The sequence below is a fragment of the Mya arenaria genome, chromosome 12 (assembly GCF_026914265.1).
Source record: "Mya arenaria isolate MELC-2E11 chromosome 12, ASM2691426v1".
NCBI lineage: Eukaryota > Metazoa > Mollusca > Bivalvia > Myida > Myidae > Mya > Mya arenaria.
In genome coordinates, this window is record NC_069133.1 from 12,227,479 (window position 1) to 12,251,875 (window position 24,397).

Genomic DNA, 24,397 nt, shown 5'->3' on the forward strand with positions numbered 1-24,397 from the left:
ACTCCTGCGGACCGAAGCGGAGGACGTCAGCATCACAGTCAGACTGGTGTCAGACAACCTTGTAACCAGAAATCAGAGGCAAAAGTACAATAATATACATGGGCGCCTCTTCGACATGTGGGATAAATATGAAGACGACAACCTCACAACATCTCAACTGCACAGGGAAGCCAGTCACCTGATTGGTATGGGTCCAATCCCAGCATCAATCGAAAACTTCTTAATATTTATGCATCTCTTGTAATTATGTTACTATCATTAAATAGCTACTATATTAATTGTCATGAAGCTTAAAAGTCAATTTCTATATAACAGCTAAATAAACATCTTTAACAGTGTAGCAAATGTGTGAAGCGTTGCATTCAAATGGCGATAATTACTAGTTATTATCACCTTTCAGGCAGTGTGCCATCACACAATAGTCACTATATAATACATATGTGGTTCACTTGGTCCTGAAATGGTACACTTAGGAACTGGTTCACTTGTGAAATGGTTCACTTCGTCCTGCATCCACGTATGAGCATACTCCACCAACTTGTCTGCTCCAGTCCTTACTTATTACATTGTATCCTTGAATATGTATTTCCGAGTCCATAACTGAATTGTCCAGCGAGGTCCCTGAAAACGCTACGGCTGCAAATCTATACTTAGACGTTAAAAGTCAAACTTCTGGCAACTGTGGTAAAAGAGATGTTGAAATGAAGTCCTTTACGATTAAAGCAGTTAAAATTACGACACGATTCTGTAAAACTCTCACGATTGTCGTGTAAATCATGCTGAATTCTATCATTAAGAACATTGTTTAAGTCATCACAAAGATAAAAAGGTAATATTTTAAAAGTACATATCCGACAAGGGAAATAGAAAAATTATTTGGATTTGCATACGTTTGAGTAGTAAGAATCACCAATATAACCAGAGCATCTAATACGAGTGCGGATTTCACAAATATCACAGATGACAGCTTTACTACTTGTCATTAGTAAGATATAAAAATGATGGAAACGTCATTTATCATATTGAAATGACTATTACTCAAACAAGGCCATATTGGGGGCATTTATTGTCACGTGTCTATGACAACTCCTAATGAACACAATTCAATTCTCCTCCATCGTTTGCAGTTATAAATGATAATGTTTCTATTGGAATATAACCTAGCATTCAGCTAATTGAATCTGAAATCAACTAGTTATGGATTTATACCTAATGTTCTCAAAAATATCTATTTCATTACAACGCGTTTTAAAATATCAAATACTAAGTGGGAAACGTACGGAATCTCTGATGCGAATAAACACACTGATATTACTAGTCCTTTATGTGGATATAGAAATGTGTCTTATAGTATTAGCTTTTGGGTACCTTTTTGAGATATGTTTCATTTATATAACATGTTTGTTATACCACTGGCTTTTACGAATGACGAATAATTTTATACCTTGACGATGGGTATGAAAGTCTGAAATACATGCACAGTGCAGGGCTTGCGGGCTTTTGCAATTTTCGACCACTGTCTTATTTGTATTAAAAAAAAGTATATAACTTCTCAGCATTTTTTCAGTTTTACATGAACGCAAATAATGTTGACCGATACATACAAGCCGTTTTGACTTTATGATGGGACTTAATTGCTAAGAAAAAATAAACAGGCACACCGCCGGTTATGGCGCCTACAATAATTAAGTGACAGGAACAACGGACGATTATTTCTAACTGTTTTCATAAACACAATTTGTTTTGGTATTTGAAATGGTAAGTTAGCGAACTGTTAGTCATTCACGTGAAGTTTGATTATCTGTTATTAAATGTATAAGTTTATAAGTATTTCGGACACTATTGTTCGGATAGTAATATATTTAAATAATTTTAAACTTAAACATGATACATTCAAGAATCCTTCATGTAAAATATAATTTAAGAAAAATATAACTTAAAAAGATATGCTTAAACGTTGACGTCTTGAACTTTAAATGGTCTTGAACCTTGAAGTTGAATTTTATTTACTTTTGGTTTAGCCTCATTGAATTTTAATAAATTTCAGGACCTATCACAGGATGATTCTTTTGCTGTAAGGAGGCATGGACGACGGTAAATCTTTGTCTATCGTCTATTATAAATATGTTATGATTTAAATTGAAAAATCCAATACCCAATCTTCTAGTCTTAAATAATAGACGTGTTATACGGGATTCTTCCAATCCCTAACGTCTAAACGGGTTTGTTCAAATACCGGGGGGATTTGAAAATTATTGAAATTGTAAAAAGTGAAGTATTTTATTGTTGAAATGGATAATAAATGTTTATATTCATATTTTACCATGGAAGTGCAAAGCTACTAAATGCACAAAACAAGCATTCAATGCATTAAAACTCATTATTTACCTTTCCAATAAAACGGAAATTGACTGACACAGACAATAATTATGCCAAGCGGAACAACTCGACTTAATAGTAATAACTGGGTTACCTCCGACAAGCTTCGAGATAAATCTCGTAAATACAATCATAACGACTCGGTCATGACCGAAATGTTCCCATTGTTGTAAAATTGTGAACTGCAGCTTCATTGTTATGTTAAAATGACAGAATGAAATGAAGAAAAACCCGTCAAACTCATAATAATTCGTTGGATATTTATTTTTTGTGTACGGAACTAATATAAAATAACATTATCTGGTATTATTTCTTGTTTTATGATATTTTAAAGACGCAGTATGCTTTAACCCAGAATCCCGATCGGAATACCTACCCACTTTTCGTACAAAACAATTTGTACGTGAAGGATTTGCCATATCAAAGATCGTAAAAAAATATATCAAAGATTGTAAAAAAATCTGTCAACATACAATTATTTGGACTACCCATTCTTTTTCTCAGAACAGTTTTGTCTAGCTCTAATGCATATGTCGTTCTTTTGTCAATTCTTCAGGAGCCTACAGGCACTGGAGGCCATGTTGGATGCTGGATCTCCGGCCGTACGGGACCAGCAGATCAGCAAGACCTTCCGCAGGCGTAGTGCTGCTACAGCTCTCAGTGTACAAAAGTGTATGTGTTTCGCCAGTTGTCTTTAGTATTGCCCTCTAATGCTGAGCACCATAAATGGAGCTACCAGTACCATTTTCAATGTATTCGGTATGATGCGATTGGAAATTGAACCTGTGACATCCAAGTCCCCTTAGCTGTCACTTGACCACTAGGCTATCAGGATGGTCTTCTCTTCTATTTCCATTCCAACTGTTATTTTTTTGCTTATCTGGGAGTTTCTTTTGAAGAAAATAGTCAAGATATTGTTTACTGCAGCATTCAAAAACTTAGACCCATGGTTGAAATAAAAAAGAAATGTCCAAGATGTTTAATTGAAACTTGGCATACATGTTGCTAAGATAATATGCAAATGTTTAGCAGTGTCTATAAATTTGTCTTCTGTAATTGATGAGCTATTCCTCTTTTTTGACAGAGAAAAAGGGCAACAGTTTGATCTACTAGTCTACTCTCATGTTGATTGATAATGATGATTCTGAAAAGAAAACATGTTTTAAAGATGACAGAAAATGAGACTTGAGCTTCTTTTTCAGTGTTTTAGATAAAAACATACAATCAAGCAATTATACAGTCATCGAATCCTTATACTAGTGCTTGCCATGACCTTTTAACAGGCCCTGCTATGTAAAATTAAGAATTTTAGCAAGCCCAGATAGCATTTTACTAAGCCCAAAAAGCATTTTACCAGTGTAGGGCTTGTGGGCTAATTTTGACCTTTGTTTAGCGGACGAATATAAATGGGACATCTTTTGAACTTGATTTACATTCAATTAATTTGTTGTTTGTTTCAGCCATCCAATTGTTAGATGAGAGTATCTCATCCCCAAGCAGCAAGCAGGTCCGTACTCCGGGGAACCTCAAACACTCCACATGTAAGATATTCATTTAATCTGTACTCTGCCTTTCATACTAAAAATGAAATATTTTAAAACAGTTAACTGCTGTTTTCGAATGTTAACTGTCTTTCTGCCCTCTTTGTCTTGAAAAAAATATACCGTAAATTGTTTCAAATAAATCAATTAATTGAAATCAAGTAACGTTCATGAATTTTCACAATTTGAAAATGAAACTATTTAAAAGTATTTTATGCCATATCATTCTTATCCTTAGACACTCCTCAGTGATTCCATTCAGCCTTTTGGTCAGCTACCCATAAAGGCCAAATCTAAATGTTTAGATTCTAGTCTTAAACTTCAGATCAATCTAAGGGGCTACTTGAATATGACCCCTTGTTTAAGTAAGGTTTCAGTATAATATATCTTCTGTTGTTATAATTGCAGATATCCCAAAACACCTTAACTCAGGGAGTAAATTTGATGTGTCGTCACGGATGGGGGTAATGGGCCGGAAGACCCCGCAGAAGGATCGCTCACATCATGGGGTAAATGTGTTCTTATGCACTCTTTAAAGATTGCTGGGTATATCAACTTCAGTATGCATAAAAATATATACATGTGAATATACTATATTGATCCATTTTTCCGTCACAGCATATTTTGGCAGTTTTGTTGTAAAGAGGTAATCTTCATCTATTCTTTAAAAGGTCTGTCACTTCAAAACATTTGGCATTAGTGAATAATATTTTATTGCATGAAGATACATTTACACAAAGCAAAAATGAAGAAATAGAGAATCAGAAGAAGTGCAGCGTAGTATTGCTAAAGTTTATTAAAATCTCATTAATTTCATTGACCCTTCAACACACATGTTACAGAACAGTAACATTAAATAATATGAAAATTTCATGTTGGTTTTCAATTTGTTTTGGTTGTCCAGTTAGAGCAGAGGTAATCACTTATGCTTCTGACAAAGGCCACCCAGGTTCAATTCTCAGCATGGGTGCATGTGAGTTTTGTTGGTGGTCACCAAGCCGGACAAGTGTTTTTTAGAATTCTGTGTCAACCAAAGCACAAGACCACACTCTCGCACACCATAATATAACTTCCTTCACAATCAGTGTTAAATAGATAAGAGTTTACTTTAGATGTAATACGCTATTGTATGGTAGATATAATGGTGTTGATTGTGTTTCCAGTCGTTCCATGAAGACAGCTTTTCCTCCTCATTCCACAACCTGTCTGGTATGAAGCCCCTACCTGAGGTAGGTACATGCCTTATCTCAATTTTCTACACAGTGATCTCACTTTACAAGCAGATAAGATCTCTGTCACCAATATTAGTAATTAGCTTGATTTTTTGGATTTTTTTTTTACATATACTTTATATACAATATGTTAGTAAAAATCCACAAATGGAATAGCCCTAAGAACACTGTTTTCAAAGTTATTCTAAATGAAAGAAAATATTAAACTCTTTGAATGGGGTCAAAAGATTTTGATCCTCATCACATGACTTTTTTGGTGGCAGTGATTACTGTAATGTATGGTCAAGGGCCATGTGTCAAGGGAAGTAACTGCTGTGTGGAGTTTGGCCATACATGCGATTATAAGGGAATCATTATGCCACTCTTTTTGTAGACATTGTAGAAACAAGTATTAATTTTGAACATTTCAGAACAGCTTTTGATATAAACATTGAAATTGGAATTAAGTACCAAGTAACTAGTTAAAATTGCAAAATTAAAAAAAAATCACATTTGGAATGTGTCAGAATATTTGACCAGTGTGATTTCTAGAAAAGGGCTTGTAAGCTATTTCTTACTTTTCAATTATAATGTAGCATCTTTATGGCAATTGTATACAATACTTAAAAGATACAGGCTCCATTTAGAGACAATTGAATCAGTGTGCACACATACACAAACATTTTAATGGCATTGCCTAAATGATGTGAAAGCAATACATGTCTTCAGTATAATGGAACTGCATTGAAATGCCATGTGAGAGTTTCATACTTGTACTGTTGATTCTCAGGAGACAGAGGATGTGACTACCACCAATGTGCGCCTACTGCTGGAGGAAGATCCAGGTATCTCAGGTGTGTAACTGTAGGATTTAAAGTGGTTTCTTGTTCGCTCCTGTTGTTCATTTTTTAAGAAGAAAAAACAAGGTACTGTCATGGCTTAGGCCATTGTGTCAGCATGCAAAACCTTTTACCTTGTCCATAACTCGAAACATGCAAGATATTTAAATAAAAATAAATGTAACATAAAAACAAGGCCCATACCTCTGGCATTAATAAATGTTGATACTTGCCCCTTTCTTCACTGAGAAACAACAGACCAGCATTATTAGTGTATGCTCTGTGGCACTCTTGTCATATAATAAATATCGAAGTGATATTGAAAAATAAAAATAGACTGACATGACTTCATGTAGAGTCTAGCAAGAACAGCTTCATATTTTCCTTTTATTTACTTATAGCACACAAATTGTATAAATATTATGTCTAGAAACCAAACTATAGATTGAGGATAAGTTTGTTTTATGTGGTGGGCTTTCACACAAGAGGCATTATGGACACCAGTACAGGTTTCTCTACTCAGGAAATGGCCTCGAGAGATCACATTCAAGCTTAAATAAGTAATAATGAATAAAGCTCTCACTTACAGCCTCCAAGAGCCTGTACACTGACTTCCTGCAGTGTTTGAAGGAGCACGCCCCGGCGGACGAACTTTTTACCCTCGTGGAAGGATACGAGGGGCTCTGTCAGGAACAAGTCTCTATGCTCAAGAAACTCATCAGACACGCCTCCAGACAAGATGAAAAGTAGGTCCTTGTTGTCTGCATTGTGTCATACTTACATATTTAAAATTCTCTGTCTGTTAGTTCGTACACTCTGTACCAAAACAATATTTGATGACAATGAATCAATCAATCATGATTAACCTTTGGTGCTTCCTTCAGTTAAATAATGTAAATGTTGGATTTACTTGACACATTGTTATTGTATATCATTGCTTCCAATGAAAAATTATGTTAGGGTTGATGCCAGCAGTGTATTACTTGACCTCAAAAACTGTTCAAGATATTCATATGAAACTTGAGACGATGCACATGTACAGCCAGGTTCATAACCTTATAATAATTGTCTACTAATACCTATTGTTTGACTGAAAAAATAATCGACCAGCATTGGTGTTCTCTCCGTGGTGCTCTTGTATTTTATGCTATGGTCAGGCTTTCAAGCGTGCCCTTCTTTTTCTACTTTTTCCTATGTTTTTGTTAGGCTCCTACTTTTTCTTGAAAAAGCCCTATTATCCCTACTTTTTTGTAAAAATAGTTCGAAAAATAATAGAAAAGTTTTAATTAAATGCATTAATTAAAATAATCTTAATCTTGAATTAAATAAGGAGCCATTTTTAGTATTTTTGAAGGATTAGTTTGCTGCAAGAGGGTTTCTATGATGATATGAGTGGTTGACAAGTCAGAGACACCCATTTAAGGTTCATCTCCTCATCCTGTGAATAAATCCCTCTTGAAGTACTGGTTTCTAAGCAAAGATAACTACATGTACATCACAATTGATGAATAGGTTTATTAGTCATTTATTTTCATCCAAAAAAGTAAGTTAAAAGAGCTCTACTATCCCTACTTTTTCTCTCAATAGCCCTATTTTACCCTACTTTTTCAAAAAAATCCTACTTTTATCCCTACTTTTTCTGTTATTGGTCACTTGAAAGCCTGTATGGTTCTTTCAAAATTTAACCATAAATACTATGAGTATCAGTCTTTTGTGGGGGTTAAAAATTCCTTTATAATTGTTGTCTTCCCTCTACATGTAGAAATTAGAATTTATTTTCACTATAATTATTTAGCATCTTTTTGATAATCTTATCTGTGTCCAACATTAACAAAGATGTTCAGAGGTCTTTATGAGCTGTTCTTTTAATCTCTTCTTGAAGGATGTAAATGGAGTGCATTCGACCAACATCTAGTAGATTTACACATCATCTAAATAATATCCCAAATTTAGTCTGACGCTCCACATGTATATAATCTCAATAACATTCCAGGTTCACAAAGACTTTCAAAGTTTTGCATGAGCTGTGTCTGGAGGAGTCTACATGGAAGCTGGCCAAGAACCTGTTCAAGGACAGACAGGAGTCCGCCGTGCAGGAGGACATTGGGATGGACCAGGATGGGGATGACGCCCCCCTTGTGCAGGGAATTCTACAGAGTGACAGGAAGATCGTCAATGAACTGTTTGAGAAGGAGCAGGCTATCAGGGAGGCACAGGTATAGTGTGGTAGTTGTTTCCCCTTAAGTGAAACAGTATGTGTTAAGAAATGCATTATTGTGTGGTTAACTCAGGGTTCTCAATAAGTTTTTTTATAACAGTCTCAAATAGTGAAGTACCGGTAGTCGCTCAACTGCTACTTATTGTACTTAAATTTCACTAATTTTTCAAAACTTGAACTGGCCCAATTTGCCATTTCAACTGTCCATTTTGGCTGGAGGTCGGTTCTTATTGACAACACTGTTAACTAATAAAAACAGTGTCATGTCTTTGACATCATTCATAGATTTTTGAAATATGATCAATATCAACCACAAAAAACGAGTCCAGATATGGTGCCATGTGTTTTTTAAAACAATCTTCTATGGAAACTGTTTTTAACCTTTTTTACTTGACATGAAACATCCTTTGCTTAGAATACTTTAAGATCAGAAATATTATCAAATTAAAAAATGCACTAGTGCTATGATTGAATCACCATTTATCAGTGAATGATAATAGGGTAAATATTTTTTTTAATGTGAATATATTTTTTTACGCAGTTGGTTGTGGATTGGCTGGAGAGTGGGGCCCAGGACGACTTTGAAAACTTCTCTGAGAATGTCAAGTTCTTCTCAGACAGGGCCGTAGGATAGTATGTATTCAATTTTCAACTTTATTGAAGGAAACATCCATGAGTCTTTGATTACATGTCGTTATTCCTGCAATGTTCTATAAATTGTTACTTAGGATGTTTTATCTGAATGATCATTTTTTAAATGCAAAAAAAAATCCAGGCCAGTATTCAATACTGATTTTATCCTTAGCCTTAGACTTGCCTCTACAGTTATTCCATTCAGCTTGTTGGTCAGCTAAACATACAGGCCAATGGAAACACTTAGTTTCTAATCTTAAATTTAAGTCCAATCTAAGTTGCTTATTGAATATTGCCCAGCTGAATGGGGTTATATATTGAATGAAAACGAAAGTAACATTCATCTGCCGTTTGAACAGTCATGGTGTTTGAAAACAACATAATAAACAATTTAATATGGCTGTGTTGTTTAAGCTGTTCAATATCCAGCCTTGTACAACCATCTTCTAGTTCTATGCAATTGTACTTTATGGCTATTCCTTTTTGACATGTAACTCTAGGGGTAGAAGGCAATTCTAAATTATGCCATCCCCCTACAGAAGCAAATTTACCCTGTTGGGGTCCAAATTAGCGAAAAAGACACCCACCCATATACTATGAAAATAATTGCCTTCCTCTGGATGTTATATGATTTTTCTGGAATAGCCCTTAATAGGGAGGGCTTCCATGATCTATCTATTCTGATTCAGGTTATTTATGGAGTGCTCTCATGTTTTGCTATTAGTATTTGGTACTCTCCCATGCCACGCCCTATGCCACGTAACTTGATGAATGTGATATGATTATTATTGTTTGAACAAAAAGGTATAGAAATATGTCTTAACTTTTCAGTGAGAATTCCCGACATCGGTTGATGAACAAATCTTCTGGAGTGCCTACAGGAGCAGAGCGATCTCAAGTCACAGAATTGGTAAGTACCGGTAGTGTGTTGATAAAGGTTCAGTTCCCTACAGGCTACAATGGCGTCTCTAAAATAGCTAAATAGCTTCATTAATGGCTTTGGTAGCAGTAAATGTATGTAAAGTAGGATTCAATTTCAGTATTATATGGCACATTATGGAAAAAGGAATTGATTTAGTAAATAAGTGAGTGTAGATGTAGATTGCAAGATGGTTTTGAAGTTATCAAATATGTGCTAGGCTGAAGTTGAACTGATTTTGGGCTAGTGGAAATTTCCAAATATCCTATGTTTAATACATGCATGGTTTTACTGCATTTTACACTAAAATTTAGAAATTCAGAATTTTGCTTGAAAATCTAAAGCAATTGATTTGGGCTGGTTGCAAGAATAATAATACCAGTATGTGGTATTTGATACATCCCCTTTGCATTCTGTATCCACCTGCAGGACCCAGATGCCCCGATGCGACAGAACATGCTCCTTGATGACCTTGACAAGGAAGACGAAGACAGGCTACTTCAGTACATCTTTATTTGTCTCCGCGCAGGACAGTTGGAAAAGGTACAACATGGCTGCATGGTTATCACAGATTGAAATTTCTTACAGTTTTTATACGCCTGAAGGGTCGTATTATGTTATGGCCTCCATCATCTGTCCGTCTGTCTGTCCGTCTGTCCTTCCGTTAGCAATTCCGTGTCCGGGCCATAACTTGGTAACTAATAAAGCGATTTTCAAATAACTTTATACAAATCATCACTACATTAAAAGGATGTGTCGCGCGCAATTTCCAGGTCCATACCTCAAAGACTAGAATCACCATGGGGGTGCGTTAGCAAATCCGTGTCCGGGCCACAACTTGGTCACTAATAAAGTCATTTTCAAATAACTTAATACAAAGCATCATTACATTAAAAGGATGTGTCGCGCGCAATTTCCAGGTCAGGTCCATACCTCAAACACTAGAATCACTATGGGGGGGGGGGGACGTTAGCAATTCCATGTCCAGGCCATAACTGGGTTACTACTAAAGCAATTTTCAAATAACTTTATACAAATCATCTCTACATTTAAAGGATTTGTCAAGCATGCTTTCCAGGTCCGTACTTCAAAGGCTAATTTCACTGGGGGGCGTTAGCAATTCCGTGTCCGGGGCATAACTTGGTAACTAATAAAGCGATTTTCAAATAACTTTATACAAATCATCACTACATTAAAAGGATGTGTCGCGCGCAATTATCAGGTCCATACCTCAAAGACTAGAATCACCATGGGGGTGCGTTAGCAAATCCGTGTCCGGGCCACAACTTGGTCACTAATAAAGTCATTTTCAAATAACTTTATACAAAGCATCATTACATTAAAAGGATGTGTCGCGCGCAATTTCCAGGTCCATACCTCAAACACTAGAATCTACATGGGGGGGGGGACGTTAGCAATTCCATGTTCAGGCCATAACTGTGTTACTACTAAAGCAATTTTCAAATAACTTTATACAAATCATCTCTACATTAAAAGGTTTTGTCAAGCATGCTTTCCAGGTCCGTACCTCAAAGGCTAATTTCACTGGAGGGCGTTAGCAATTCCGTTTCAATATTGGAAGTTTAAGCCTTTGTTGTAAACACTTCACACCTAGTAAGCAGTATGATAGCATAACCTAAATGTTTATCAAAGACCTCAAGCCGAATCTTCTTCGGGCGTATAATGCTCCGTTTCGCGGTGCTCTTGTTCTATGTGCTGAAGAATGACCATGACTTTTTGTTGTTTTAAGAAGAAAAGAACTTGAAACATCAGAGATATTAGCATATCCATAGACTCTTGACAGCATTCTTAATTTGATAACCAGTAACAATAAGGCTGTGAATCTTGATGTTCAATTTGAAAAAGTGTGCTTTATATTGAAGCATTTGTGGCTAAACTGTTAGTAGAGTTTTGCAACTTTGTTGACTGACAAAAAACAGATGTAAATTGGAATCTGCTTGTTAACTTGGGTTTCCTTTTGGTATTACCAGGGTTCGAATTTAACTTTTTTTGATACTCGCAAATTTTTGCGAGTGCTCAAATTTTCAACTCGCAAAACCAGACACACACTCCCATTTTTTAAGGCAAACCTTTATGTTTGCTAGGAAAAAGTATATATTTAATGGAAAACAAATGCTTAAGGTATAGTGTAATTGTTTTAATGAATGATCATGTAATTGTACAATAAACGATATCATCATATATGTAACACTGACAGTACGAACTGCGGAAGTCTGATCAGGCCAGTATTGGTCTGTGCAAAACGTTCCTTTCGTCATTTGTGTTGAGGGTCAATTTAATGTTCCACTCCCTCTTCCAAATAGTAACAGTTTAAACGGAATTATTTCATTTTGGCTTCTTTTTTTGAACTGATTGATCATTGCCATCTGCCGTCGGCGATTTTAAAATCAACACGCGTAAAAAAAACTTATCTTTTAGCTTGTCATCATTATACAGACGGTGTCTCGATACGATTATCGCTAAATACCGCCACCAAAAATGGAAACGAAAGACCAGTCTACAAAAATACATAGTAACGAGTACCTGCCACATAGTAACGAGTATCTGTCTGTGTGCATAACGTCAATCTATGTCATCAATTTCTGCGTGATTATCGGAAAACGAAAGTAGGCATTTCTAAAATTAGTTTTATATCTTTTGTGCAGGAATTGATAATATCTATTTCGAGGATTGCATATTTTCTGTAAATTTTGAACTCGCAAAGTTTTGCGAGTGTCTTTAAATTCAACTGGCAATTTTCAATTTTGGCTCGCAATTTGCGAGTGTGCGAGTGCTAAATTCGAACCCTGATTACCTAATAAGTGAGAGCATTTTTTTTGCAGAAGTTACATTGTGTAGCCAAATTGGAAAGTTGAATTATTTTCACCTGAACAGCTCCTCATATTTCAGGCCCAGAAGACATGTATTGACTGTGGACAGGCTTGGCGAGCTGCAACTCTCGAGGGATGGCGACTATTTCATGACCCAAACTTCTCCGGGCTCGGGCCTGAGTGTCAGCGCTCGCCAGTGGAGGGAAACCCTAACAGGGACATCTGGAAGATGGTCTGCTGGAACATGGTCCAGGATGTGAGTCATCTATTGAATAAATACTACTAAATAATATGCATCATAATCAGGATTTGATTTGTACTGGTATTGATATATATGCACTGTCATGCGCTCAATCTTGAAATTATCTTTGAATTATGTACAAAAATTTATTTAATAGCTGGTCTGTTTTTATGAGGAAAGCTGGTTACTGCAGTGTTTCTTCCTGACCATTTATTTATCACGCCCAAATGCTTAAACATATACTTTTTCACAAATGTGATAACAAAATTTCCAGTTTATTTTTTTGTTGTAAAAAAAGTTTTGAAACCAATACATTATATGAATCATGCTAGTATTTTTACCTTTTTTTCCAAAACAATGCTACTTTTCCTCTTACAAATAGCCCCTCAACCATTCCCTCTGATTATATACATGTCTGAAATAAATCATCATCAAATATACAAACAGAATACATTTTAGTTGCCAGAGTATTCAAGGTGAGAGAACTCCAAATTAATGACATATCATATTTTACATAATGTCACAATGATAATTCTTATTTCAGCCTCGTGTAAATACCTACGAGAAGGCAATATACTCAGTTCTCAGCGGGAATCTCCGCGGTCTTCTGCCTGTGTGCCGGTCCTGGGTGGACTATTTGTGGGCCTATTTCCGTACGTTAGTTGATGTCAAGGTGGAAAATGAGATACGTCTGAAATCCACTATCAGGCGCTCCCTGGAAAACCTGCCGGGGGAATACTGGGAGAAAAAGTTAGATTCTTTTTGCCACTTTGTATTGAAATAGGAGCTTTTGTCTATGAACTGTGAAGTAATAATTGTAAACATAACATTGTTGTGAATACAAGGGGTTTCCTGTTGTATTCTGGCAGTAACCTTGTCAATTATGATTCTATAAGCTATAAGTTTTTTTCACAGAAATTAGTATAAACGTACATGACCTGTTTTTTGATCATTTAAATATTTTATTATTGGTATTTTTGAAAACTGATATATGTTTGAAAGTATTTTCTTCGTTTTTGTCTACACATTACCATACCTGTAGCGTAAAAAGTAGGCAGAGCTTGACTATTAAATAACATGTACGTCACTTACAACGTTATTCATTTATATCACACACTAATTATTGAACGTTGTCCTTGACAACAGAATGCAAAACATTACCCACTGACCTTGTGATTGAACAGGGCTTCCATTAAGAATTTGAAACTGGAAGTATGAACTTCCTGACAATCAATTTAGGAAGTTTTTCACTGAAATGTGGAAGTTTATGTCTCCAGAATACAATATATTTTTTAACTATTTTTCAACAAGTATTAAAAATCAAATAATTTGCAACTTTAACTTGCCAAATTCACAGACTTATATTTTAATAATTTGTTTTACTAAAAGACCTAAACTGATTGAAATTGTGACCAGAAAAGTCATATTGACAAAAGGTTTTGATATTTTGAACTTCCAAGCTTTTAACTTTGGAAGTTTTCTTCAGAATTATGGAAATTTTGGTACTTCCGAAGAATCAATTTTGGAAGTTTTAACCAATTTCTAGGGAGTAATATACTTCCAAACTTCCTTTAATGGAAGCCCTGATTGAAATAAAAAAAACTTGGCTAAAACACTCCAAAACACTCCTGTATAATTTCAATAATTTGGGTTATGGTTGCAGTTCCTAGTACTACTATTACAGATATACTACGGTACTATCATTGAAATTTTACCAATTGTAAAAATTGATTTTACCATTGTACCAGCCTGAATGCTAAGACAGTGTTCCGAGAGATAGAAGCTAATGAATCTCTGAAGCAGGAGGCTTATGAGCTGCATCATATCATCCAGAAATACATCATCCTAGGGGATATTACCGGTAAGGGGTATTCAAACATTCAACCTGCCTCATGAAAGAACTTTTACATTCTATCGTCCCCCTATAGAAGTTTATTTAAGGTCAAAAGGTTGAAAAAGATGACGAGTCTCCACCTATTAAATTTCTTTATTTTGCATTCATTGAATATTTAAATGTAAAAGCAGTAATGGGTGTTATACCATTATAAAATTGAACACAAGGGTTATGTTTTATATATGGGCATAATTAAAAAAATATAACATGAGAAATAATCAATTACTTGAGTAATTAGCTGTATTTCAGATTTTTCTTATTTCATATTTAAAAAAAAATGACATGCACATGTACATCAATAAAATTAGCATTGCCTCTGTTGTTTTTATTATTCTTTCCTCAAAATTACTTGCAATCATGTTCTGTGGTAGAGTTAATATCTTAGCTTCATAACCTTGAAACATTCAATCTTGACGGAGTTATAACACCTTTGCCATTGCCGTCTCTGAATAGGCCTGGTAGACGTCCTGTATGAGCGTGTGACGGGCCCCGACATCTCGCCCCACACCCTGAGGTTCCTGGCTCACTTTGTGCTCTTCCTGCGACATATTGGGCACAGATCACAGGTAAGTTGAGCCATAATATATTTGTTACTGCTCTAGGGCTGTAGCTGTAGGGTTATCAAAGGGTGCTGCACCCTGTCCTTTTTCAGTAGCACCCTCCTGCCCTCATGGAGACGCGCATGAGAACCCTTCTGCCTTCATAGAATTAAATGCTCAAAACTGTCAAAATTGCTTTTTAATTTTTTTAAACTTATGATAAGATTATAAATACATACCTTACATATCTGGCAGTTGATGGCTAATATTACTTCGATTAAACACAATTTCTAACATATTTTGCCAAATTCATGAAGTTCTTCATAGCCATATTCAATGTGTCCTTATTACCCTGAGCACCCTGTCCCTTTTCTGCAGCACCCTGTCCCTTTTCTGCAGCACCCTGTCCCTTTTCAGCAGCACCCTGTCCCTTTTCTGCAGCACCCTGTCCCTTTTCTGCAGCACCCTGTCCCTTTTCTGCAGCACCCTGTCCCTTTTCTGCAGCACCCTGCCCCTTTTCTGCAGCACCCTGTCTCTTCTGCAGCACCCTGTCCCTTTTCTGCAGCACCCTGTCCCTTTTCTGCAGCACCCTGTCCCTTTTCAGCAGCACCCTGTCCCTTTTCTGCAGCACCCTGTCCCTTTCTGCAGCACCCTGTCCCTTTTCTGCAGCACCCTGTCCCTTTTCTGCAGCACCCTGTGCTTTTAAATCTTGGCTAAAACCCTATGCTCAGTAGACATCATTCTGAATTCAAAATCATTTGGTTTCTTAATATTCTGGCATGTGCCATTCTCATATTATACATTTCATAAAAAATAAAACCCCAAATAAAGTCTATTGCAATGAAATGTGTATAATTTTGATTGACAGAACAAATAATGTTATCTAAATCTATCTTTTCATGAAGGAGAGCCAGTGTGACATGATACTGGAGAGATACGTGGAACATCTGATTACCAGTCGCCAACACAGCCTTGTGGCACACTATGTTGCCAAACTGCCCCAGGCTGCACAGATACACTGGTACAGCAAGTTCCTGGAGGGTAGGTGTTTCTTTTGATGACTTTGTTAGTTTCATCAATGCCAATTTTTGCGTTAAAATCTGGAAACCTGTAATATAACACTGCTGACAAGAGATCAGATAGCAGTTTATCATATTTACGTTCGATAATTGATTTAAGCCATAAAGGCTTAAAGCTTACTTACACTTTAAGAAAAATGAAACTTTCGGCAGTTTACCAAACAATTGAGATCTGTTCTTTTGTGAATTATCTAATATGACTGAATTTAAGGGATTGATGCCAAAACAAGCCGAATCTGAGACAATTTGTTTTTAATAGTGTCCAAACTCTGTGAGAGTCCAGCTTTAAGTCAATGTGGCTCCTGAGAAGCATGGCAGTTACAAAGGGATTACTTTGTATCATGGTTTCTTCTGTGTTGTCACACTTGTGTTTCGGATCAAATACTTTAGAATGACATGTATTGAGTTTTCTGACTTGCTACACGCATTGGTCATATAACTTGATGGCAGCTCCCTATAGGGGACACATTTCTTTCATGGAATGCAGACAGTATGTTCAAATGCAGTTTTGCAAATTCAATATGTAAAATGGAAACTCAAGGGATTAATTTTCTCTAGTGAAACAAATATAACTCGTTATGATTTTCATAAGCGTAACAAATAACCCATTTAGTTGTAACAGTAAAGTAACGAGTAGAAATTTGTTTTCATTGGAATATGAGAGTACATGTTTACATGTTTCTGACAACCAGAAGTTATCAGAATTATTAGACTGGTTTATTCTATGTAAATGAGTACGATCTATTTTGGTAAATCATGTTATGGAAGTCGATTCCATTCTGTTCTTACAGCTTCCTTTTCGCACTTGCTTATCTGGAATACAGATGCTTTTTCTTGAACTCATAAAAGATTCGAAGTATTTTTCAAATACATTGTACATTGGCAATGTAATTCACATTACCAACAATAATGAACTTGTCGGTGTACATATACATTTTATATGCACAATGGTTAACCTATACAAATTTTACACATCTTCACATTATTGTGCAGGAATCACAGACCACGAAGAACGGCAACACTTCCTTGAGCTGGGTGAGGGAGAGGGGCTAGATGTTGCCATGATTACCAAGCGTGTTGTCGAGAACATACGTAGTCGGTCACATGTAGACTTCTCCCGCATACATGATACACAGTCGGTGGATACAAACATCTCAGAGGTAGGACTTTAATGTTCTTAATTTTTTTTTGGTGAAAATTGCAGTAAATTTGTAGAAATTACCTGAATGTGTTTTAATAACTGATTTCTTAAAATAGCTGATGTAGCAACTATAAGCGTTAATTTTTGATAGTAAAAAAAATAAGATAGCGTTAGCAGATGTTTCCCATTGGCAGAATGCTTAAGTCGCGTGAGAGGATCACTTAAGATAATGTGATTTGAATTTATGTCTAAGGCTTTATTCTGAGTTATTAATTTAACACAGTAGATTTTTTTTATCAAAATAAGACTTGATACATGATTCATTTGAATCAGTCTTGACATTGGCAGGTTATAATTTAGAACACTTTGCCTATAATTATTTTACCCATATCTTGTACAGGAGGATCGCCAGAAGATTGAGGCGATCGATTGGTTGGTGTTTGATGTGGCCCAGCGTGCGGAGGCTGTGAGACAGGCCAATGCTGTCATGAGGACATTCATTGGTAAGTTAGAAGGTTTGGTTTGATATAGAATATTTATGTGGCTTGCTTAGTATGGCAGACAGGGACAATTTTGTCTGGAGTCGTCCTTCATGTTTCCTATTTTCATTTCTAATTTTGACATTTCTTCTTCATTCTTTACCAAACTTGGTAGCAATTGTTGTTGGGACACTATCTAGAGTTAGTTTGATTGTCACTCTAGAGTGATGGCCCTTGTATTGAAAAAATGATGGATACTCCCAGCAGGGGGACAAACGTCTTTCTAAAAATTAAAAAAGTCTAAAAAAAGTATAATTATTTATATTATATATAAATTATCTAATAAGCATGTTCTGATAACTATAAGCTATTTCAATCACTTGTTGAATTACGCCCAGAAGGGAAAAAAATAATAATTAACGTAAAAGCGCAGTGTATGTTCACCTTGATTATAGTAGTTTAAGTGTTGTCTTCCTGTGTATTGCAGCCTTAAAGAAGCTGGAAGCTGCCAAGGCTGTGTTTGACAAACTGCCACCTGACTCTGTGGATGTTATACACAAAATATGGCACCAACAGGTAAGAGTTTATGTACACTGAGAAACATTATCAACGAGGGTATCGTACATTAAATTTTTCATCTTTTTTTTTTCATGGTTGCTACGCATGACATTTGAAATCAAATAGATTGGGTGGAAAGTTTATACAAGGGTTATTTGAAGTTACAAATTAAAACTTTGGTTTGATGTAGCATCCCTTCCAATTTCTTGATAATATGAAATCTTGTCCAAGACTCAATGCTGACCACTTATTCCCCTATTGACAATTCTATTTCAGCATTTTCAATGATTTTTTATTTATTTTAATTGCTTTATAGAAGGACCAAACTCATTCAGCAAGGTGGTATAGGTTTATTTCTGTAATACAAATAGTCAAATATTCTTTTATATGTGCATGTGAGTAAACTTCCTTCTGGGTTCATTTAAAAGAGTTTATCATCTTAAACTCTGATAAAAATCTAGTACACATTATACAAAATGATTCAAATGATTGTTCTTATTTACAGATGGGCACTCCAGTTTTGCCTCCAGAAGACTGCAATGCCATACGTGAATACCTGTGCATCAAGGCGTATCTGGTGAGTGGCATTGTCTTTAAACTCTCACACTACTCAATAATTGAGATTGCAGGTTGGGAATCTTTTGGTAGATGTCAAGGTAGTTGGACTGTTCTTGAGTTCCTTGTAAATCCAAGGAAAATGTATAACACGGAGGATGGGTACACTAGGGGTTTTGCTAGAGATTTATGGAAGGGTGCTGCACCCTGTCCTTTTTCAGTAGCACTCTTCTGCCCTCATGGAGACCAGCATGGGCATCCTTCTGCCTTCATTGAATTAAGTACTCAAGACTGTTAAATATATCTTTTGTGTTGTCTAAAACTTGTAATTATATTATAAATACATACACACTTTACACATCTGGCAGTTGAATCTTAATATTACTTCAATTATTTTAAAACACAATTTCTTAGTTCTAACCTTTTTTGTCAAATTCTTAATGTTCAAGTTTTCGTAGCCCGATTCAATGTGCCCTTTTTACCCTTAACACCCTGTCCCTTTTCGGCAGTACCCAATCCTTTTTGAATCCTGACTAAAACCCTAGTACAATCATCCAAATGTATAAGTTAGGCCCGAGCGTAAAATTCAGGGATTTTCCTTTCAACTATTCTAACCCATGCATTTGCTATAATTAATTCAATCAAAGCATCATTTATAAAGGTGATACTTTGGTATCGGCAGTTAAAAAAGGGTACGCTGTGTTATGCAGCACAATTATTACTGCTCTTCTAAATATCTTCTCATTCATCATATCCCAGGATGCGATGGAGAGTTTCAATGACTGGGTCCAGCACTACCACCACGGGAAGCCCACCAAACCGCCTGCACCTGCAGGGGGCTCGTTCACAGACAAGGTCGCGCACGAACACCGCCTCAAACAGTACGAGCAGGAGCATGATCGCTGGAGACACAACCTTCTAATGCAGACACAGGTAAAAAAAGGGACAGGCTTAAGTGTTGCCAATATATCTAAATGGCTTTAAACAGAGCCTTTAACATTTAATGCTCTTGTTGTAAAATTCAGAAAGGTTTAGCACTATTTAAAAGGACTCATAGATTGGCAAAAAGCAATATTTGAAATGAGTTCCTGGCCCGAATGCATATATTACAAATCGTCTGTAGTAGTAAAAGACCATACAGGAAATGGTTATAATCGTAAAAAGCTTGTCTTTGGTAATGATGCGATTTGGTAAAAAAATAGAACATGCATTCGCATGACACAATTTTGTCACATGACAATACTCAAGGTACATGTGCTAAATTTTAAACTGGTTCCCAGTCATTGCTGATTAAGTTTGCTGGAATATTGTGTGTTTTTTTGGTTAATAGTTGATTATATTATTCAAGGGTTCTTAAAGTCAGTATGATTTATGAATTCAGGATTAAGATTATTGAACTTCAGACTACCTTTCACTTGTAAAGATTGTTTTTTACTGGGACATTTGCATCAAAAAACAGGAATGACTTTAAAATGAAAATAAACTTACTCTTGAAACAATTTCAGAAGGGGTCTAAGCCCCTTTAACAGCTTTAGGCATAAATCCCTCATACTAGAACAGTGCCACAACTTACCATTATCAACTCTTAGGACCACTGATAATTGAATATTAAGTTTTATATTAATTTGATAGATAGTGCATTTTGGTACCAATCTATGAGAGTCTATTTTAATTGTGATAAAAAAGGGCTCTGTAGGTTTACATATAATGAGTTTATATATTCATTTTATCAGAGAGTTTGTCATGCGTAAGGTGTTGGAAAGAGCTTCTGTTTTTCAAGCACAATGTAGACACTTATCGTTACCTGACTGATCTTCTGACTTGTTTTAGAGTACGAAGGAACACATATACAATGTGTTGTTGTTTGCTGATGGTGGCTGGATGGTGGACCAACCCCAGGTATGTTAGTTTTCTACAGTGTTTATGGCATAGAAATAATGTTTTTGGATGGGATACACGTATCTTGGCTTTTTGTAGGTCCTTGTTTCTGCGGCTTGTTCATGTAAGGTTTCATTATCATATCAATAATGGTATACTTGTACATTTAGATAATATCCATAACAACCTCTTTGTGCCCGCATAAGGATGATTTTTATTTTGATAAAAAGCAAAGTGGTAATAAAAAGTAAATTTGTGTGTGTATCATTTAAAACAATCATTTATCTTCGAAAAACCAAAAAAATAAAATTTGTACATATTGTCTGTTGTTTACATTTTGCATCCCAAATGTCAGCTGCATCATGTAGTAATTTGACCTCCATACAACCCGTTTTTGACCATGACCTTTACAACTATACTTCACAACAAAAGTTTGTGCATACATATGGGCTTTTAGAGAACATGGCAAATAAAATTGCCTATTGGCCTCCAATAACTACCATACATAATTGTGAAGAATTGCACCTTCAAAACTTACAAGACATGACATCATAATTTAGTTCATGCAGTAAACCAAATTATGGTTTAAGTCAGAACATAAATACTTGTGTCAACTCTTAATCACTGAAAAAAAGTTGCAAGTTGCAAACTGTTTAAAAAAAAGTATTCCAAGTAATTTACAAATTCTTAGAATGTAAAATATATGTAGAAATTAAGTAATTTAATATAAGAATTCCCCCCCCCCCCAAATAAATAAATAAAAAAATAATAAAGATATTAATGTAATAATTACATAACAATATTCAGGAGAAAGATGAGGAGGACATGTCAGATGACCAGGCCATAGATACAGCCATAGATCCCCAGCGTGTGGAGCAGATGCAGCGCCTTCGGGGCCTCGTGTTGCCCGGCCTTACCGTCCTGCTCCACTCCGTGCTACACTCAAGTGAACAGTTTGAGGAATGTGTTCGCCTTGCTGACATATTAGCCTCTGAACAACACACTCTGTATAAGGTAACTTTTTTAATCAGGGAAATGAATGTGTATGCCTTGCGGACATCTTAGCCTCTGAACAACACGCACTTTATAAGGTGACTTTTTCGATCAAGGAAATGAATATGTAAGCTTTATGGACATCTTAGCCATTGAACAACACGCCCTGTATAAGGTAACTTTTTTCCTCACGGCAATAAATGTGTTATTTCCCTAATCTAGTAACCTCCTCTACAATATATTTTTTGTATTTCATCATTTGCATATTCTGTTTTTTGCAGGTGTTCCAGAAAGCGGAGTTACAGCGTCTGTTACAGCTGATCCGGGACTCATCCCTCCAGCTGCTGGACCAAGGTCGAGGGCCACTGGGATATGAACAAAGCTGAGACTTGCATCTTTGAATATAACAGCAAATAATAGATTGGCCATTGTTCTAAAGACTCGCTCTGAATTGATTAGAAGATCATGTGCTTAAAAGTGTGAAATGTGAATAAAAAGTCTGACTATGGGCAAATTGGTTGAGTTTTCAAAGCATAAGTACAGGACATGCTTGTTTAAAAATTGACCAAGTAATTTTTGCCTGCAAATGTTAAGCAGCATGAGTTTATTTGTATATACGAAGATGTCTGATTTTTGCTTCGCTTTTAAGTTTGTATGAGGCCTAATCGAAAAATGTCAAAACTATGTATCAACTGTGGTTTATTTCTCTTTGGATATTTTGTAAAAGGGAAGGGGGATCAAACCCATGTTTTTCAATGTCAACAACATGAACAATAAAAAGATGAAACTATTCATTTGTTTCCCTCCATTGTGGTGGAGAATACAATACATATTTGAGGCTTTTTGTCCTATCTTTTTCACCTGTTGAATTTATTAACGTTAGTCCTGTTTGAACCACACCATCTGAAAGTCAATGTCGCTGTACAAGGTCAAGTTTGAGGTTTTCAATTAGTTTTGGCCAGATATTTTCTACACACATATAAAGTTTAAGTGAAATATTGTTCACATATTGAACTCAAGAATGCGACATGTAACTTCAACGTATCAATGTCAAGTTCACAATTTAAAGATCTTTTATAATATTTTATCTTCTGATCAAATTCTTAAATACTTTTATGGAAACATACTTTGTCATCTGTACCATTTCATAAAGAAAGTCATGCACTATTCTATGTTTTAATACTGAGCATGTTTTTTGTCCATTCAGTATCTCCTATATCCATTAGAACTTTGGATCAAATGTTTTACTCGGTAAGGCGATGTGCAGAACCAATGTTAGAAACTTGGCATGTCAAGTTTAAGGGAGCAATACTAGATCATGGTTTTAAGCATTTATTTTGTGTCAATAATATATACCAATTTAACATCGGTTGCATGTTCTACTGATAACGTGCATTAGCCATGAAAGCGCCATGGCATGTTAAAGCTGCTTTACAAAAACAGAAAATAATTTAAATCATATGTATCGCTCAGACTGTACCTGAATCTTAGTTGTATCAATGAAGGTTTTATTAAACTGCTTTACAGCCACCTTAGTCCCACCTCAGATGGGTCAGTGTCAAGGTCGCACTACCAGACCAAGAGGTTCAGCATGCATTTTGTGTGTGTAGCTCGTTTTATTTGATGTAGGCGTGTTCACACCGTAATATTAATTGCACTAACTCAAACTTTTGAACGTTCTGTCTTCTTAGAGAGCCCAATTGCTAGAAAAAGGAAGAGGATCAATTTTTATTAATTGCAAATAAGACTGATATGACTAGGGCAATTTATTTCTCTATTAAGATTGGTGAAATTCGCTGAAACGTATATTACTTAAAGGTTAATAGCTTCAAAGCAAAAGTTGCAATATGGGACCCATTTAAACATTGCTATTGTGTTAGGGATTAAACAATGTCAATCTTGACCATTAAATAATGTTTTATTATAATGCGTTTGATATATTGAGCGTATTAACATTTTTTACCATATTTGATATGAACTAGATACAAAATGCTCAAGATAGAGAGCGGAAACAGTTAATTTGGTCAAGTTGACAATGTATGGGCCATAACTCGGCTGTTACGAATGTGATCTAGTTTATATATTGTTTTGGAATTTCCCTCATTACCATTGTCGCCAAGTTTGCTAAGGATAGGTAAAAAATGCTCGAATAACAGAGGACAAATTTAATTTTATCAAATTTAGATCATTGAAGGGCCATAACTCCAGAGTGATGAAATGTGTGATCTTGATGTTGATCTAATCTCATATCAAATGCTTTAACTTCGGGGTTCATAATGCCAGCATTTCAAACTCAGTCGAGATGCCAATTAACAGTTGAACCAAGTTTGATAAAAAATATATAATGAATGCTCATGATAGGTTGTGACAAAGTGAATTTGGTCAAATTTGACAATTCAAGGTCACTAACTCTGGAGTTTAATAGTGCCATTTGATTGTTTATCGAACTCAGTCAAGTTATAATACTTA

The 24,397-nt window shown here is 35.7% G+C and overlaps 1 protein-coding gene across 1 annotated transcript; it reads left to right on the top strand.

Moving 5' to 3' along the window:
- Positions 1–1,611: 1,611 nt before the first annotated feature.
- On the top strand, positions 1,612–22,720 carry LOC128212480 (nuclear pore complex protein Nup107-like). Its single transcript, XM_052917964.1, has 25 exons — positions 1,612–1,758; positions 2,048–2,094; positions 2,936–3,051; positions 3,840–3,920; positions 4,329–4,429; positions 5,084–5,149; positions 5,922–5,985; positions 6,560–6,716; positions 7,964–8,186; positions 8,730–8,821; positions 9,653–9,731; positions 10,170–10,283; positions 12,651–12,827; positions 13,357–13,562; positions 14,561–14,673; positions 15,160–15,272; positions 16,151–16,286; positions 17,318–17,484; positions 17,866–17,968; positions 18,432–18,520; positions 19,008–19,079; positions 19,817–19,990; positions 20,888–20,956; positions 21,743–21,949; positions 22,210–22,720. Exons 1-25 carry the CDS (start codon positions 1,756–1,758, stop codon positions 22,312–22,314), a joined length of 2,874 nt encoding a protein of 957 aa, XP_052773924.1. The 5' UTR covers positions 1,612–1,755; the 3' UTR covers positions 22,315–22,720.
- The last annotated feature ends 1,677 nt before the right edge of the window (positions 22,721–24,397 follow it).